General features: G+C 37.3%; 2 protein-coding genes across 10 annotated transcripts in view; one reads left to right on the top strand and one right to left on the bottom strand.

The window, feature by feature from the left end:
- Positions 1 to 9,754, top strand: part of LOC125043031 (recQ-mediated genome instability protein 1-like) — a 14,853-nt gene extending 5,099 nt beyond the window's left edge. The window contains exons 4-17 of the mRNA XM_047638982.1: positions 506 to 642; positions 790 to 897; positions 1,071 to 1,222; positions 1,380 to 1,488; positions 1,793 to 1,907; positions 2,044 to 2,176; positions 2,586 to 2,590; positions 2,830 to 2,955; positions 3,148 to 3,281; positions 3,489 to 3,651; positions 3,949 to 4,782; positions 5,615 to 5,740; positions 8,724 to 8,819; positions 9,366 to 9,754. Of these exons, the coding sequence (XP_047494938.1) occupies positions 506 to 642; positions 790 to 897; positions 1,071 to 1,222; positions 1,380 to 1,488; positions 1,793 to 1,907; positions 2,044 to 2,176; positions 2,586 to 2,590; positions 2,830 to 2,955; positions 3,148 to 3,281; positions 3,489 to 3,651; positions 3,949 to 4,782; positions 5,615 to 5,740; positions 8,724 to 8,819; positions 9,366 to 9,527 (2,400 nt within the window). The 3' untranslated portion in view covers positions 9,528 to 9,754. The remainder of the gene's footprint in view (positions 1 to 505; positions 643 to 789; positions 898 to 1,070; positions 1,223 to 1,379; positions 1,489 to 1,792; positions 1,908 to 2,043; positions 2,177 to 2,585; positions 2,591 to 2,829; positions 2,956 to 3,147; positions 3,282 to 3,488; positions 3,652 to 3,948; positions 4,783 to 5,614; positions 5,741 to 8,723; positions 8,820 to 9,365) is intronic.
- A 906-nt stretch (positions 9,755 to 10,660) lies between these two features.
- Positions 10,661 to 15,000, bottom strand: part of LOC125042969 (transient receptor potential channel pyrexia-like) — a 33,409-nt gene continuing 29,069 nt past the window's right edge. For all 9 annotated transcript variants that reach the window (XM_047638820.1, XM_047638822.1, XM_047638816.1 and 6 more), the window contains 3 exons: positions 13,559 to 15,000; positions 12,997 to 13,178; positions 10,661 to 12,790 (listed from right to left, as the gene is read on the bottom strand). The exon at positions 13,559 to 15,000 is cut by the window's right edge and continues 919 nt beyond it. In XM_047638820.1, the coding sequence (XP_047494776.1) occupies positions 12,019 to 12,790; positions 12,997 to 13,178; positions 13,559 to 15,000 (2,396 nt within the window). In that variant the 3' untranslated portion in view covers positions 10,661 to 12,018. The remainder of the gene's footprint in view (positions 12,791 to 12,996; positions 13,179 to 13,558) is intronic.

Below are 15,000 nucleotides of genomic sequence, written 5' to 3'. Positions count from 1 at the left end.
CCTCAAAGCTTTTCTTATCATTTGCAAAGCAGAATAATCTTCAACAGAGGAATATTTGCATAAGAAGAAATTAAAACAGATCTTACGTGTTAGGACAAAATTAATGAGTCCTTGTGGATGTGGAGAGAAAATATCAGAAAAATAAAGAAAAAGAAATAAAAAGACTAAATTAACGTTTGAGAAGGAATTAAAAGGATCTTCTAAGATTTTTCAATCATAATCAATACAAAATTGCATTGTAGTTTTAAAGACAGTCCTTTCATAGCCGTAGATAAGTTTACCAAGTCAAAGACAGCAATTTTCTATTTGAAAATACAAATGGAGCCGTGCTCCTTCACAGCTGATTCAATAACAACAAACCTATGATTGGCCTAATTTTAGTTGAACATGTAAAATGTGTAATACAATTGTCATTATAGAAGTAAGCTTTATTGCAGTATATAGGTTAACATATTACTGCAATCATTTATCTTCATAGAGTATATAATGATGTAAATGTCTTAAGACCTTTCATGAATACCACCCCTGGATGTTGGTCATGGTCTTGGTCCAGGGGACCTCTAGACCTAGGGGGCTACACTTCATTGCTAAATGCATATGGAGCCACCTGGGTTTCCAGAGACTCCAGAGAATAACAAAATTGTCAGTAAAGTCAATATTAGTAACCTTGATATTGCCTAGAGTTGCTCCACAATGACTGGGCAATAGCTCTTCCCAGTATCTAGTTCATACAAGCGTTGAAAAGTGTTGGTGTTAGAACACAGCCTTACCTTATTCCTGAATTAATAGGAAGAAGCCTGACAAGCGCCCACCACACTTTACAGCACTTCAGTACCACTTACTGAATGGACTGCAGTCGCCTGTGAGGATGGTTGGAGTTCAATTTTCTCTGGGCTTGTTAGGTCATTTACTAAGAAATGGCCTTTGACCTCCTAAGCACACCAGGGAACAATGCATGTATCAGTGGCTTCCAATGTCTCTTGTGAGATGAAATTCTGTCTTGCTCTTGGGTGTTCGCCAGTCAATTCTTGAGCTGCATCATGTGTTACACATTTGAAAGTGTCCCACAGCAGTGCAAGGTTCGTCAGGTTTCTGAGTGCTGCGAAACTACCAGAGATAACCTCAGCAAACCCCTTTGCATACTCCCTCTCCCTCAACCTCCACATGAAACACCCTAAGGTGATCATTAGACCAACAGGGAGTTTTGGAGTGGCCTCAGAGAGTAGCCACAACTAATTTATGATCAGTACCACAGAACTCAGCACACAGATATACCCCACAGTTCTGGAAGATCTTCCAACAAGTACTAACAAGGATGAGTTCAATCTCCTTGGCTGCATTAGCCACATTGCTGTACCATGTCTAATGATGCAGGTCAGAGTGCTTGTACCAGGAGGCAGAAGCCCTTAATTTCAAGGACCTTGCAAAGTCCCAGAAAAGGAGGCTATTCTTGCTGCTAGATATCGTACAGAAGTCACCCAGAACAATGTGAACATTTACCGAGGACAGCTGTCTGTCACAGTACGAGTTTGGTCTTTTCACATCAAGTTTACAAACAGCAATAAGAGCAAACACAGCAATAAGAGACATGAAGCCAAATGCAAGCGTCAGTCTCAATACAATTATACACTCATCGACCGGAGGGCTGAAGTCTGCTGGAGATGGCTGTGGCTACTCCCTGAAGATGGTGACCATCACTGTGGCCCAATCAGTAGTAGGTGTAGCAACCCTCCCTGATCACACCACTATCAGGTCTTCTCACTTCTGAGAGAACAGCCACCTTAACTCGCAGCAACTTCAGTTCCTTCGACAGCAGTGGCAACTGCTTATCCTATCACAAAGAGTGGACGTTCCAAGCCATCAGTCTGATGGCCCACTTGAGGTTTAGCCTTAACCAGTCACTCTGGGTGGACACCACTCCTGCTGACATTGCTCATATATAGAGGGCTGGCTGGCTGCATTTCCCCTAATCCACCTGTGGGGGTCCTGTGGGCTTTGCCCCTCAAGCACCCACTGGGATGCAGATGGGACAGGTAACCCCAGTGGCCAAAAGGAAGCATTGCAGAAGTCTTGATGATGGAGAAGCTATGTTACATCTGTACCAGCTATGAGCTGGCAGGGGAGACTTATACACAGCTGCTCCCTTTTCATACCAAACTAGCAAGTGGTGGCAGCTGTAAGTGAGAATGCATGCAAATCACTTAATATTATCTAGGCTACCACACCATTGCTTTACATCACTCCCCCCCCCACACACACACACATACATATACATATACATATACATATACATATACATACCTAAAAGTATATATGCACACACATACATACATATATACAAACACAAACATACATCATACATTCATCTATGTGTGTGTGTTTTGTAAACTGATGTATCTCTCCATCTATGTTTATTTTATATTTCTTTACATAAGGAATTTGTACAATGAAGATGAATTCATTTCTTCCTTTGCCTACTATCTTGAATTTACTCCTCCATCAGTCTAACCTCCCTCATATCTGTCACTTCCTTGTTCTTTCATATTTTGGTTTCTCAACTCCCTCTTGACCCATGACCATTCTAGTTCCAGTATTCTTCATGATTATTGTTTCTCGTCCACTTAATCTTTGTTTGTTTTTGTCTCAAACTGTGCCATATGTTTTTGCTTCTTTTTATTATTTTTTAAAATTTATTTTATTATAATTGTTGTTATTTATTGTTTTGTTTCTCTGTTTGTTTCCAACTTGTCTTACTTAGTATTAATACTACAATTTCATGATACAATTTCCAAAATGTTATAATACAAATAAAATGCGCCCCTGCTTCAGCCTGCATGGGAACCTAAGCCATCGAGAATGCTCATGATGCAGTTGACGGATGGCACAAGTGTTGTACAGGGGATGGAGTACCGAGTGATTCCAGCACTGAACCATAACCTGAAACCTGGTACAAAGGTAAGTCAGATAGCAGGGATTTTTAATTTTGTTAAATATATTATTGAATACAACATGAAATATATGCATATTATTTTTTCTTAATTAAATTTTTCCTCTCATTCTTCCACTGGTAAAAGAGTTCATTCCATTTGAATACTATATTATTATATGTGTACTGTCACAGCATTATTAGGCAACCTGTATTTGCAGGTTCTCATTTCGGGAAACATTACCTCAAGGCACGGGGTACTTCTTCTCACCCGTGAGAACTTGACTGTGTTAGGTGGAGAGGTAGAGTCCTTACTCGTAGCAAATGCTCTGGAAAATATTCTTGCTCGAAAGCTGTAAGTCTCTTTTTTTTTTTCATATGATTATATACTACAGTTACAACTTGAAACTGCTGTGTTGTATATGTAAGAATAACTGGTGTAAATTTTGGAAGTTTTTATGATTTTAGAATACATAACATTGTATTCTGGAAGAACCTAAGTATCTGAATGCTTTTATTGTTAGTAGTATCAGTAAATATTCATGCAACTTTCCCATTGTAGAGGCATGGAAGAGACGCAACAGCCACAACAGTTTGAGGATATAGCCCCCACCCAAATTCCTCCAAGCCAAGCCTCTCAGTACTATCCATCGCAGCTAAATCCTACAGTAAACCGGTCCCAAAACAACAGGGTTGGAGGACTTCAAACAGCCAACAGGTCACAGGTGAGGTACTTCATATGTTTGTTTATTTACCTCTGTTTATGGTTTTGTGTATTTGTGTATGTGTACACATAAATGCTCATTTCTGTTCTTCATGATTTGCTTTTTATTCTTCCTTTTTTCCCCCTTTTACTTGTAAGTTGGAGAATGTTAGACTAAATTTAGGTTTAGGAAATATTTCTTGACAGTAATCATAGTAATGATGAAAGGATTATATTTTGAATGATTGAAAAATACATTTTGAAATCTTATTGCCACATTATCAGTGCTTAAATATGATGACTGAATTGATATTTACAGAATAATGTTACATCTGTACCAGCAAATGACTTAGATGACCTGGGTGATGATGATTTTCTTGATGCTGAGTTTGAGGCAGCCCTAAGTCAGATAGAGAGCCAGGCGTCATCTTTAGGTAGTCAGAATGGACATATGAGGACTAACGGTAATAATCAAAGAGATGTTGGGCATAACAGAAACAGTGGTAATGCAAGAACAACGAATGGTCAGGCTGGAAATAGAAACTCAGGTGTTGATGAAGACTTTGAGATGGATGTTGATGATTCCTTCTTCAATGATGATTTTGACGAAGAGGTTGTCCTGGCATCTGGGAGACAGGCACAGCAGCAGTCTACAGCAAAAGCATCCTCTAGTGGGTCTTCTCAGCAAAGAAACTCATTTCAGTCAGCTTCTTCAAACCCTTTTACTGGCACATCATCCAGAAGCTCTAGTTCACAAATAAGACCAAGTTTAAGTCAGGCTGCTAGAGCAAAAATCACCAAACCTCCAGCAAAACAGTCGAGTCTCAAGAACTTTCTTACTAGACCTGAAGAATCAGAAAAGGTTACCGGAAGATCTAACTCACCTACTGTGTACACTATAGATGATGATGATTTTATGGATGATATTTCCCTAGATGATGATTCCATGAGCTCCTCTCTATCTAAAACTTCTGCAAACCAGTCTTCAGCATTAAAATTGAAAAATGCTTCATCAGGCAAGAGTAAAGAATTCAAAACTCCAGGAGCTCCAGTTAGCAAAAAGCAAGAACACAGAAGTGTAGCTGACACCATTAAACAGGAGCCACCTTTCAGCTACTTGTGCTTCTTGCCAGAAAGTCCTGCAGTGACAAAGGTTTGTGAAACTTATAAACTGATTGCAGGAATCTAAAACTTAGTTATATATTTTACACTGTAATTTGTACCACTCCATGCCTAGGTATTCATATTTTTAGGTATATGATTGGTATGCATTGTCCCATGGGTAGTTGCAAAAATTAACAAAAGAAGGCGAGAAACACTTCATACAAAAAGACATCATGATTAGTTAGATCCCAAACTTATCCTTTTCATTAGACTAATACCAGCATCAACTGTTACTTTTATTATCCTCAAAAAGTATGCAGCAAGTGAGGGTATTGTGAACATCCCACGTACGTACTTACTATACCCGGTGGCATTGAGTTAGCAGCCTGTTCTCCTTCCTCAGATGCATAAATACCCTATATTTGATCTAATCACCCTTTGTCCTTAACCTGTACCCTTCTATCAGTCCTACCAAGGAGTCAATTACTAGGCCTATCTGACCTTAACTACCCCATTCCTTTTAATTTTTAGGAAAAGTTTTTATTGCAAGTACTATTATTATTGTTGTTTGCATTATTCTTGTTATTTTTAACACTGTTATTATTATACCATTATTAGCAATAATAATAGTAATAATTTTTTTTTTTTAATCTGAAAATTTAGAGAATGGGTTCAACATGTGAGATTAGCCTAGGTAAACTTAGTTACCGATTCCTTGCTTCTATAGCCATTATGTGTAAGCAAAATTAAATTAAATTAAAGAAAGTGGACAAGGCATGTATGCATGCACTCCCAACATTAGTGGGTTAACCAGACAAACAGAAGAAAAGTTGTAGATTTTCTTTAATGAAACAGTAAAGGAATTTTACATGATATTTCAGGAAATTGTTGTAAAGGGTTTCATCATGACCTTGACTTCACGTCTGGAACAAGTGGAAGGCAAGTGGAAGCTGACCGTCATCATCAACGACGGAACAGCTTCATGTGAAGTGGATATTGAGGACCAGGTCAGTATTGAAAGAAATTATTTAATTTATGCTTTATAACTGATGCACTTTGCTTTGTAGATTTTATATCATGCTCTCTGATAACAATAATTTTCGTATGATGATTATTATTACTCTGATATAATTATTGATATTTTTTATTGAAATTGTATTCATGAACATTCCCATCCATATTACTAGCATTATTGCTACTGCTGTTATTATAATTGTTAACATTGTAGTTGTTATTGTTGTGATTATTATTATTATTATTGTTGTTATGATAAGTAGGACCCGTGTAAATTCCAAAGAATAAAAAATGTTCAGTATTGTATCTCACCACTTTCTACCTCTCACCTCCTTTCACCCTTTCCCTTTCCCACTGTACCACCCCCTCTCATTCCCAGATTTTCCTTGATTTCATTTCTTCCCTTCCACCTTAAACCCTCTATCTGCTCCCTCCCACTTCCCTGCTCTTCTTCCGTGAACTCTCCGCCTCCTTCGCTCCCTCTCCCCCTTCTTGTACTCCCATGTCCTGCTTTCCTCTCTCAGCCTGCTCTCCTTTCCCCCTCACGTTCCTCTCTCAGTCCCCTCCCCTTCCCTTTCTTCTTTTAATCCCCCTTTCTTCCCCCTCTTTCTTTCTTCTTTAAATCCCGCCTTTCTTCTCCTTCTTCCTTTCCCCCTTCCCCTTCTGCCTTCCTTCTTAACCTTAATTATGATAACAATAACAGTAATGATGATAATAGACTTAGAATTGCCTTCTAATAGATTTGTACTACTACTACTACTACTACTACTACTACTACTACTACTACTACTACTACTACTAGTACTGTTATTGTTAGTACTACTATTATGATGATGATGATTCTTATTACTACAACTATTTCTACTACTGCTGCTGCTACTACTTCTACTTCTACTATTACTTCTTATTCTTCTTCTTTTTCTTCTGCTTCTGCTTCTGCTTCTGCTTCTACGACTACTACTTCTAATCTACCACTACTACTACTATTACCACTTCTACTACTCAACTACTATTATTACTACTACTACTACTGCTAGTACTACTATTACTGCTACTACTACTATGACTACTACTTCTATTATTACTATTTTGTTATTAGTATCAGTAGTAGTATTATTTTTATATTCATTGTTTGAATTTTTTTATTGCGATTACTATTATTTTTGTTGTTATCATCATCATTATCTTTAATCCAATGCTGACGGGCATGGCACGTACATACATGCCATGTCCACTGTGAGTTTACTTATTTAATTGTTCTTACACATAGATGGCTATACTTGTACTGAGTCACCAATGAGCCAATTACAAGGACTGTCTGTCTCACCCAGTTACCCTTTTCCTTGATTTACGAAAATATTTTACATTATCATATTTTGCTGTTACTAATGGTGTTATAAAAATAACACCATCGATATTCATAGCATTAGTAAAAAATATGTTTTTTCTGCAAATTCATGGAAATTCGGTGAAATTAGGTAGTGTCACAAGGTCTACTTATTGACTCCTTTGTGGCTAAGCACTAGCAGAGCCATCTATGTGCAGAGACATTTTACAAAAATATAAAAAATGAGCTCAGCATTTTCCCTATTTTTTATTCATTTTCCCCAGGGGCCTGTGGTTAATAGTAGTAGTAGCATTGTTTTTGTTTTGTTTTATTATTGTTATCAATATGATAGATGATGATGTTATTATTATTATTATTAATATTATTATTTCTTTATTGTAATTATTATTATTGGTATTATTATTATTATTATTATTATTATTGGTATTATTATTATTATTATTATTATTATTATTATTATTATTATTATTGGTATTATTATTATTATTATTATTATTATTATTATTATTATTATTATTATTATTATTGGTATTATTATTATTATTATTATTATTATTATTATTATTATTATTATTGGCATTACTATTATTATTATTATTATTATTATTATTATTATTATTAAAATTATTATTATTATTTATTATTATTATTACCAATTTTACCACTGCTATTGGTACCATTCCAGTATTGCTATCATTATTATTCATATAACTGTTATCATCACCATGACATAATATCATGTTTGGCTATTTCATTGACATTTTTAAATATTGTGAAAGAATAAGTTACCGGGAGATATGTACTGCCTGGAATCCCTTACCTCTCATCAAGTAATCTCACCTGTTGCCTGTGGACTGTGTTAGATATACCATTTGAGGAATATATGCCACAGATCCGGAGAATTATGATTCCTGATGGCTTAGAAGGAGTGCAACATCTGTTCTTCCTGGAGATGGAAAAACTCCAATTTTTTTCCCATCTCCCTTCCTCCCATCCCGTAATGTTTTCTTTCTTTATTCTATATTATGAAAAATGGATTCTGCTTATGTATCTATGGAGTCAGTAAATGGCATTCTTTTCTGCTTCAGTTTAGTACATTTTGTCACCCTGTGTTTTCTCTTGCTTTTCCTAAATCTGCCCAAAGCAGCTTGATCCAAATTAGCTAAAACTAATCTCACCTCAAATATGATTTTATTTTATTCATGATATCATCACACTGTAGCCAGTGTAGTATGTGTCAGATACAATACGCAAGCGTTGGTTGTATTACTAGGGTGAATTAGTGTATTTGCCAGTTACAATGAGTAAAATTGCAAAACTAAATTAAGGTCCTCGATATCCTTTGTTTGGTCATGGTCGGCTGTAACCTGAGCCCCATTTTGTGTTTTTGTTCATTCTTTATCACTTTTTTAACTATTTTAATCTAGAAAAAACAAATTTTCATAAGATTTGACATGGTTGAAATATAAGCTTGCTGAAGAGGAGGGTTGCATTGTACTTTCTAGCTCACCAGAGGAGTTAAAAGAAATATCATTATTATGTCATTACTCCTGGTGTTATTGTTTTACATTATCCCTTTTATTATTGTCATCATTATTATTCTGTTAACTATTGCTGTTGTCTTTAAGATCCTGCAAAACCTTATTGGTATGAGCACAGAAGAAATGAACGTGAAGAAAGTTGAAGCAAGAACCAACCCAGCCCTGAAAGCACAGTTGGCTAAGGTATGTGAAAATCTACCCCTTTGGTTTTGTGATGTAGGCTGATTACAAGTTGTGAAAGGTAAGGGTAAATTATGTCTCACATTTTCTGTGTCATTTGCCTTGATTCAGTCATTATCTTGGCCTCGGCCTGTCTCTGTCATTTTGTCTGTCTGTCTCAGTCATTCTTTGATATCTCTCTCTCTCTCTCTCTCTCTCTCTCTCTCTCTCTCTCTCTCTCTCTCTCTCTCTCTCTCTCTCTCTCTCTCTCTCTCTCTCTCTCTCTCTCTTACTTTCTCTTTCTCCATCCATTCCTCCTATCCTCCTCCTCCCACTTTCACTCTCTCTCTCTTTCTCACTCCCTCCAGTTCCCCTCCCTCCTTCCTTTCATTCCACTCCCTCTCTTTCTGCAGCTTAGTCTGTCACTGTTTCTCTGTGTTTGTGTGTATGTATGTTTCTCACAGTATCTGTCCTTGTCTCTCTATCTCTGTCTCTGTACAGTATGGTGTGTAGCTAGCATCTGAGGCAAACTCATAAGTTGATGGTAATCAAATATACTTTTCCTTGCAGGCAGTCAGTGGTTGTCAGCGTCAGCTGATCTCACTCTGTAGTCTTCTTCACATTAGAGTGTCCCCAGGTTCATCAAGGCCCAAGCTAATGGCCATCAATCCTGTTGAAAATGCAATGGTACAGCAATTAACACAGAGGATATATATGTTTTCTCAGAAATAAGTGTGTACATCTTTATTATAAATTCAAATATTTCCTTGAACTCAACTTATATGAAGAATTAAAAATATTAGAATGTATATGTATAGTTATTTGATATACTTCAGAGTAGAATATATTTTACACTGTGCATGTGCATATACTTTTCCTTGTCATTTTTTTTCCAAGCAACCTTCTGAAAATTAATGTCAATATTTGTATTTCCAAGTAAATACACTGGAAGAATGATTTTTTGCCCTTCCTTTTAACACCCATTATTTTATATTTTTAATAACTTATTTTTAGTTTAGGGACTTCAGATATCCAAATATCTGACTGGAGTAAATTTAATAGGAATATAAAATTTAAAGGCAAATTTATTTTTTAATGAAAAGAAGTTTTATATTATATATAAAACTATACATACATACATACACCTTAGAATAGTTCCATCAAATAATCAGCATAAAGTATACACATCAGTATGATTACAGATTACAGCACCATGAAACAAACATTTGTTCTTATTGCAACATTATAATGCTCTGCGATTATGAGTTTTCCATACAGTTTCGATTTGAGTAATCAGAATAGAAAGCTTGGAAACATTCCATATGATTAATCTTCTGTATAAGAAGATTTTGAATAATAAGTATATACAAAAAGTTTAGATAAATATATTTTATAACGGTGGTTATAAAAGTATTATGACAAAGGAGATAACAAGAATGGATGAAATAAAGAGTAAGAAGAATGAATGGATGATGATATAATAAAATAATGATGAAAATAAGAATAATGATGCTACTAGTATGTTGTATATATCACAAATTCCACTGGTATACAAAATTACACAAAAATAAAGTGGTCTTAAAAATCACCCAGGTACAAGTAAATACACTGTAGTAGTTTTGTGAAGGATAAAATAAATGCTAATAATTGTATAATATAGAAAAATATAATATAAGAAAATTGTGTTAAAGAAGCTGAGGAAAGTTGGTTGTTTTCACCTTTGCTTGAATTGACGGGATTTTTTTTTTTTTCTTTTTACTAATGTTATGAATATTGATGGTATTACTTTTATTATAGACATTATAATTACTATAATGTTATAAACATTAGTAACAACAAAATAAGATAACGTATATATTTTCATAAATCAAGAAAAAGGTAAAAAGCGAGACAGGCAGAACTTGAAATTGGCTCATTGGTGACTTGGTGCAAGTGTAGCCATCTCTGTGTAAAAACAATTAAAGTAAACTCACAGTGGGCATGGCATGCACGTACATGCCTTGCCCGGTGGCATTGATAGACTCGCATAAAAACAACCTGAAACAAATCTTTTGATTGTAGATAATTCATAACATCTAGCATTAACAAAAGGAAGCAAAGTTTCTCATAGGGTTTTAGAAGCACTAAAAAACTTTAGTTTAGACTTAACAAGTTACAGAGACTTGTAAGCATTATCCAGCTTGCTTTAACTTTTTTTGTATTTTGTTAACACAGCGCTACAATTCTTTGTTCTCAAGCTTCTCTTGAACTTTTAGAGAGTTGAAGTTGGATGCTTTTACTCCTAGTTAACTAAATTTATATGTATAAATATCATAAACTTTAAAGTAACATCTTAGTCACTGTATGTATTGCAAGTAATGACACAGCATACTTAGAAAATATAAACTGTTAATTTCTACAATGCAAACATTAACCTCACATATGATAAAATCCTCCAAAATTGATAAGTAGCTTTACTGCATTTTAACATTTGCTTTCATTATATCTGAAAATCACAGGTAAGTACAACCAGCCATACATACTATATCTGTATGACAAGTTAATTATAAAAGCCTAGTGACTATTTATATACACAAATGCTTAAGCTACTCACTGGCAGTGAGCAACACCTTTATATATACAAAACTAATCTTACAGCATTGTGGCTTATATACACCTGATATATACATACATAGATATATTACACACCTTCATATCATACTCAATGGAGTTTACATGAATATCTGGTATACTGTAATATACAGATACCCTGTTCTAATAGAGACAGGAAAACCATGGCCAAAGTGCCACTTGGCAATTGCTCATCATTCCAATGCTTATAAACAATAATTTGCAAGAAGCAAATTACTCAGTATTATATCGATATATTCATAAAGCTATGCAGATATTAGATTTACATTTAGTTGTTGATTTGAGTTTCCTCATTTCAACTATATATAGTAATAACAGTCTAATACCTGAAGTACAGCAATGAAGCACTGGATTTTGTTTTCTTTAGAAAAAACTGTACATTTATATTAAACTGCTTTAAAACTAAGAAACAAAATATTCATATATAAATATGTGCATGTATATAAATGCTCTGATTTATATGAAATTGTCAGTCACACGTAAAATATTTGCCAAATGCCATGTGACTAACACAAATATAATAAATAAACTTTGCAATTTAAAAGCTAACTTGTAAAATGTTAGTATGCTAGGTAATGGATAACAGCATAATTTATACAGTAACATCATTGAGAGAATGTGCTCCATGGACAGTTCTATATGTACTTTGGTTTTGTTGCACCGTTGTGGACAATGTCTCAACTGCTGCCTGAAGGTTAATAACTAGTTTCCTTAGTTCATCAAGACGAGCATGTGAGTCAGGCAAAACATTCCGCTGGGCTCCTGAATTGGAGGGATGCCATGAGCTCCATGATGATGCCTGTTGCTGCATTGAGGGGTGAAAGAGGTCTCCATCTTCTTCTACATCAGTGTCACTTGCCAGAGTCCATCTCCAGGATGCTCTCTCTACACAAGAAGGCCTAATGATTGATGACCTCAGGGTAACTGGTACTTGGGTGTTAGATTGCTGGGAAGACCCTGCCTGTTTGTTGTGTCCTATTTGCAATGCTCGGAGGTGAAGTCTCTCTTCTCGCTTGTCCAGTTCATGTTCTCTAAGTGCCATGTTAACAGCTTCTCCCATGAGCTGAGAGGGGAGTGAGGGCTCATACTCAGGGGCTATGAATCCTGATACAAAAATCTCAAAGATTTTGGTAAGGAGCCTCCTTGATCTGACTATTCTGATAAGCAACAGGAATATAGTATCTGCAAAGCCATGTGTTCTGTTGGGATAGACAGACACCGTGACATCTGATGCAAGACCAGAAGTGAGGCTGATACTACTCAGTAGACATTTCTGAAGTCTGCGGGGAATTAGGCTGTTCCCGAAGAGGTTCTCAATCTGTACCATCAGTTCCACATGCCTAGTGAGACGCAACACTTCTGATCTGACAAAGGAAAAGTAATAATTAATTGTAGTGACGATTTACTTTACACATTAGCATTCACTTTATATACATATTATATTAGATAAACAGATAGACATGTGTATGTGTGCTTGTGCGTGTTCTTGTTCACGTTCGTGCTGTGTTCGTATGCATATAATTTAACTCATAGTGCCCTATATCACAAAATCTTAAATCTTCAAAATTACCTTTGTTTAATAGCATACATGTCGCTCACAGCCAGACCCACAAGAAGGTTGGAGAGTATAATGAAGACCAGCACAATGAACACCACCAGAATGCAGATTGAGAGCACCTGCAACTCAGGGGGTATGGGAGGCTGTGGTGTGAGGAAAGTTGACTCGTAATCTAACTCTCCAGTCATCATTACCTGCCAAGAAAAAAATATATATACATATATATATATACACAGTAGCGCTGTTGATCAGGTGTTGACTACGTGATGAGTTGATGACTATGGTGATTACCATGGATATTGAATAGAGCAGATGAGTATTTTGAGATGATTATCAGGATTTCTGGGCTCTTGCAGAATGAAAAAGAGCCACAAAAAAATAATTATTTGTTTTGTAAAGATAACCATAACAGTGAACGGAAAGAGTTATACAAAATATAACATTATTGAGAGTTTTGAATGGAAGAATTCTTTACAGTCCAGAATAAACTGAGAACAAAGTAAAATCTGAACATAAAAATTAGCGCAATTTATAATGATCGTAGGTATGACATAAGAGAAAGCTCAAAACTTACCAGCGCAGTAACAAGGGATTTGCCTAAGTCTTGGAAGGTGGTGCTCGAGCGAAGCAGCACATGAAATCCTAAAGCAAAGGCTACAAGGACTGGCACATACATGAGTAGAAACCTGAGCACGTTCTTGGCCACAGTGGAGAACATGACGATATAGACGCCGCAACTGGGGAACTGTCCAGTAAACAGCATCAGTCGAACCCAGGCCAGGATAATGGATATGGCGCCGACACTCTGCTGCCACTCTGCTAGACAGCATTCTTTGTTTTCCAGAGTACTGACCAGGATCTGCGGCACACACACAACCAGCGTGGCATCAATCACATTGCCGAGATTGCGAATGTAAATGAATGGATTTTGGAAAATCTGGACGATCTCACGCAAGTCCAATAAGGCACTAAATATGACTAGACACCACCACGTGAGTCCCACCACGTCCTCACCTGACCAACCACATCTCAATGGCCCATCTATTTTTAGGTCATTGAAACTGAAACCGGCGGAACTTGAGTTAGACACCGAGTCGTTTAATGAAGTCTCGTTTTTAGCAGCCTCCGGATCATTGGGGCAGTTGTGGGAGGAAAGGAGAAAAGCACTAAGACTGAGGACAAAGAAAAAGTAGAAGTACACATTGGCCAGGAAGTATTTACGCACTTTAAACCACTTGAGGTGAAGGAAGGCATGGCAGAGTGGGTGCTTCAGAAGGCTCTTTCGTCCTGCCCACATCATGTAGTTGAGCATTGCCACTTCGGAGTCTCGAAGAAGGGGCGGCGGGAGGGGCAGTTCTGCTTGAGGGTTGTGTGGCCTCTGCCGCTGGATTTCGCACAACTGCTGGCTATCGACCGTCAACGGGCCAAAATCGAGGTCTAGCTGAAGGAGGGGTGAATCTCGAGCGGAGGTGTTCGCTCGAAAGGATCTGTTGAGGGCAATGGGTACGAGCGACGGAAAACTCTCCACCATGCGCCACATTGCAAAGCCGTCTTGAATGCAGGCTCCCTTGGCCACTAGTTGCTGCACAGCATGTAATACATAGTCTCTGGCGGTGGGTCGTCCCCACCACATGGTCCGCCGAAGGGCAAGAGAAAGGGCGTTCAGTCCTTCGTTGTTCTTTGCCGCTACCGAGGCCCCGTGGGACAGGAGCTGCTCCAAACACATTCCGTCGAACTCGTCGTCCACGTGGTTGTAGGGCCGCCCAGCCGTCATGTGCAAGGCTGTGTCACCGTGTCGGTCCTGTGAGTTGATGGCCGCCCCAAAGTCCAGGAGTGAGGTCACCGCCTCCAACGAGCGCGCCCCCAGCACCGCACAGTGCAAAGGAGTTCTTCCTTCCTTGTCCTTGAAGTTGATGGTGGAGCTCCCTCGCCCGCGTACCAAAATTTTGATAAGCTTGGAGCTTCCAGCAGTCGCAGCATTGTGCAAGGCGAGGCGGCCGTCTGCATCCCGACGTC

The sequence above is a fragment of the Penaeus chinensis genome, chromosome 33 (assembly GCF_019202785.1).
Source record: "Penaeus chinensis breed Huanghai No. 1 chromosome 33, ASM1920278v2, whole genome shotgun sequence".
Lineage (NCBI taxonomy): Eukaryota > Metazoa > Arthropoda > Malacostraca > Decapoda > Penaeidae > Penaeus > Penaeus chinensis.
This window is presented reverse-complemented; position numbering and strand designations above follow the sequence as displayed.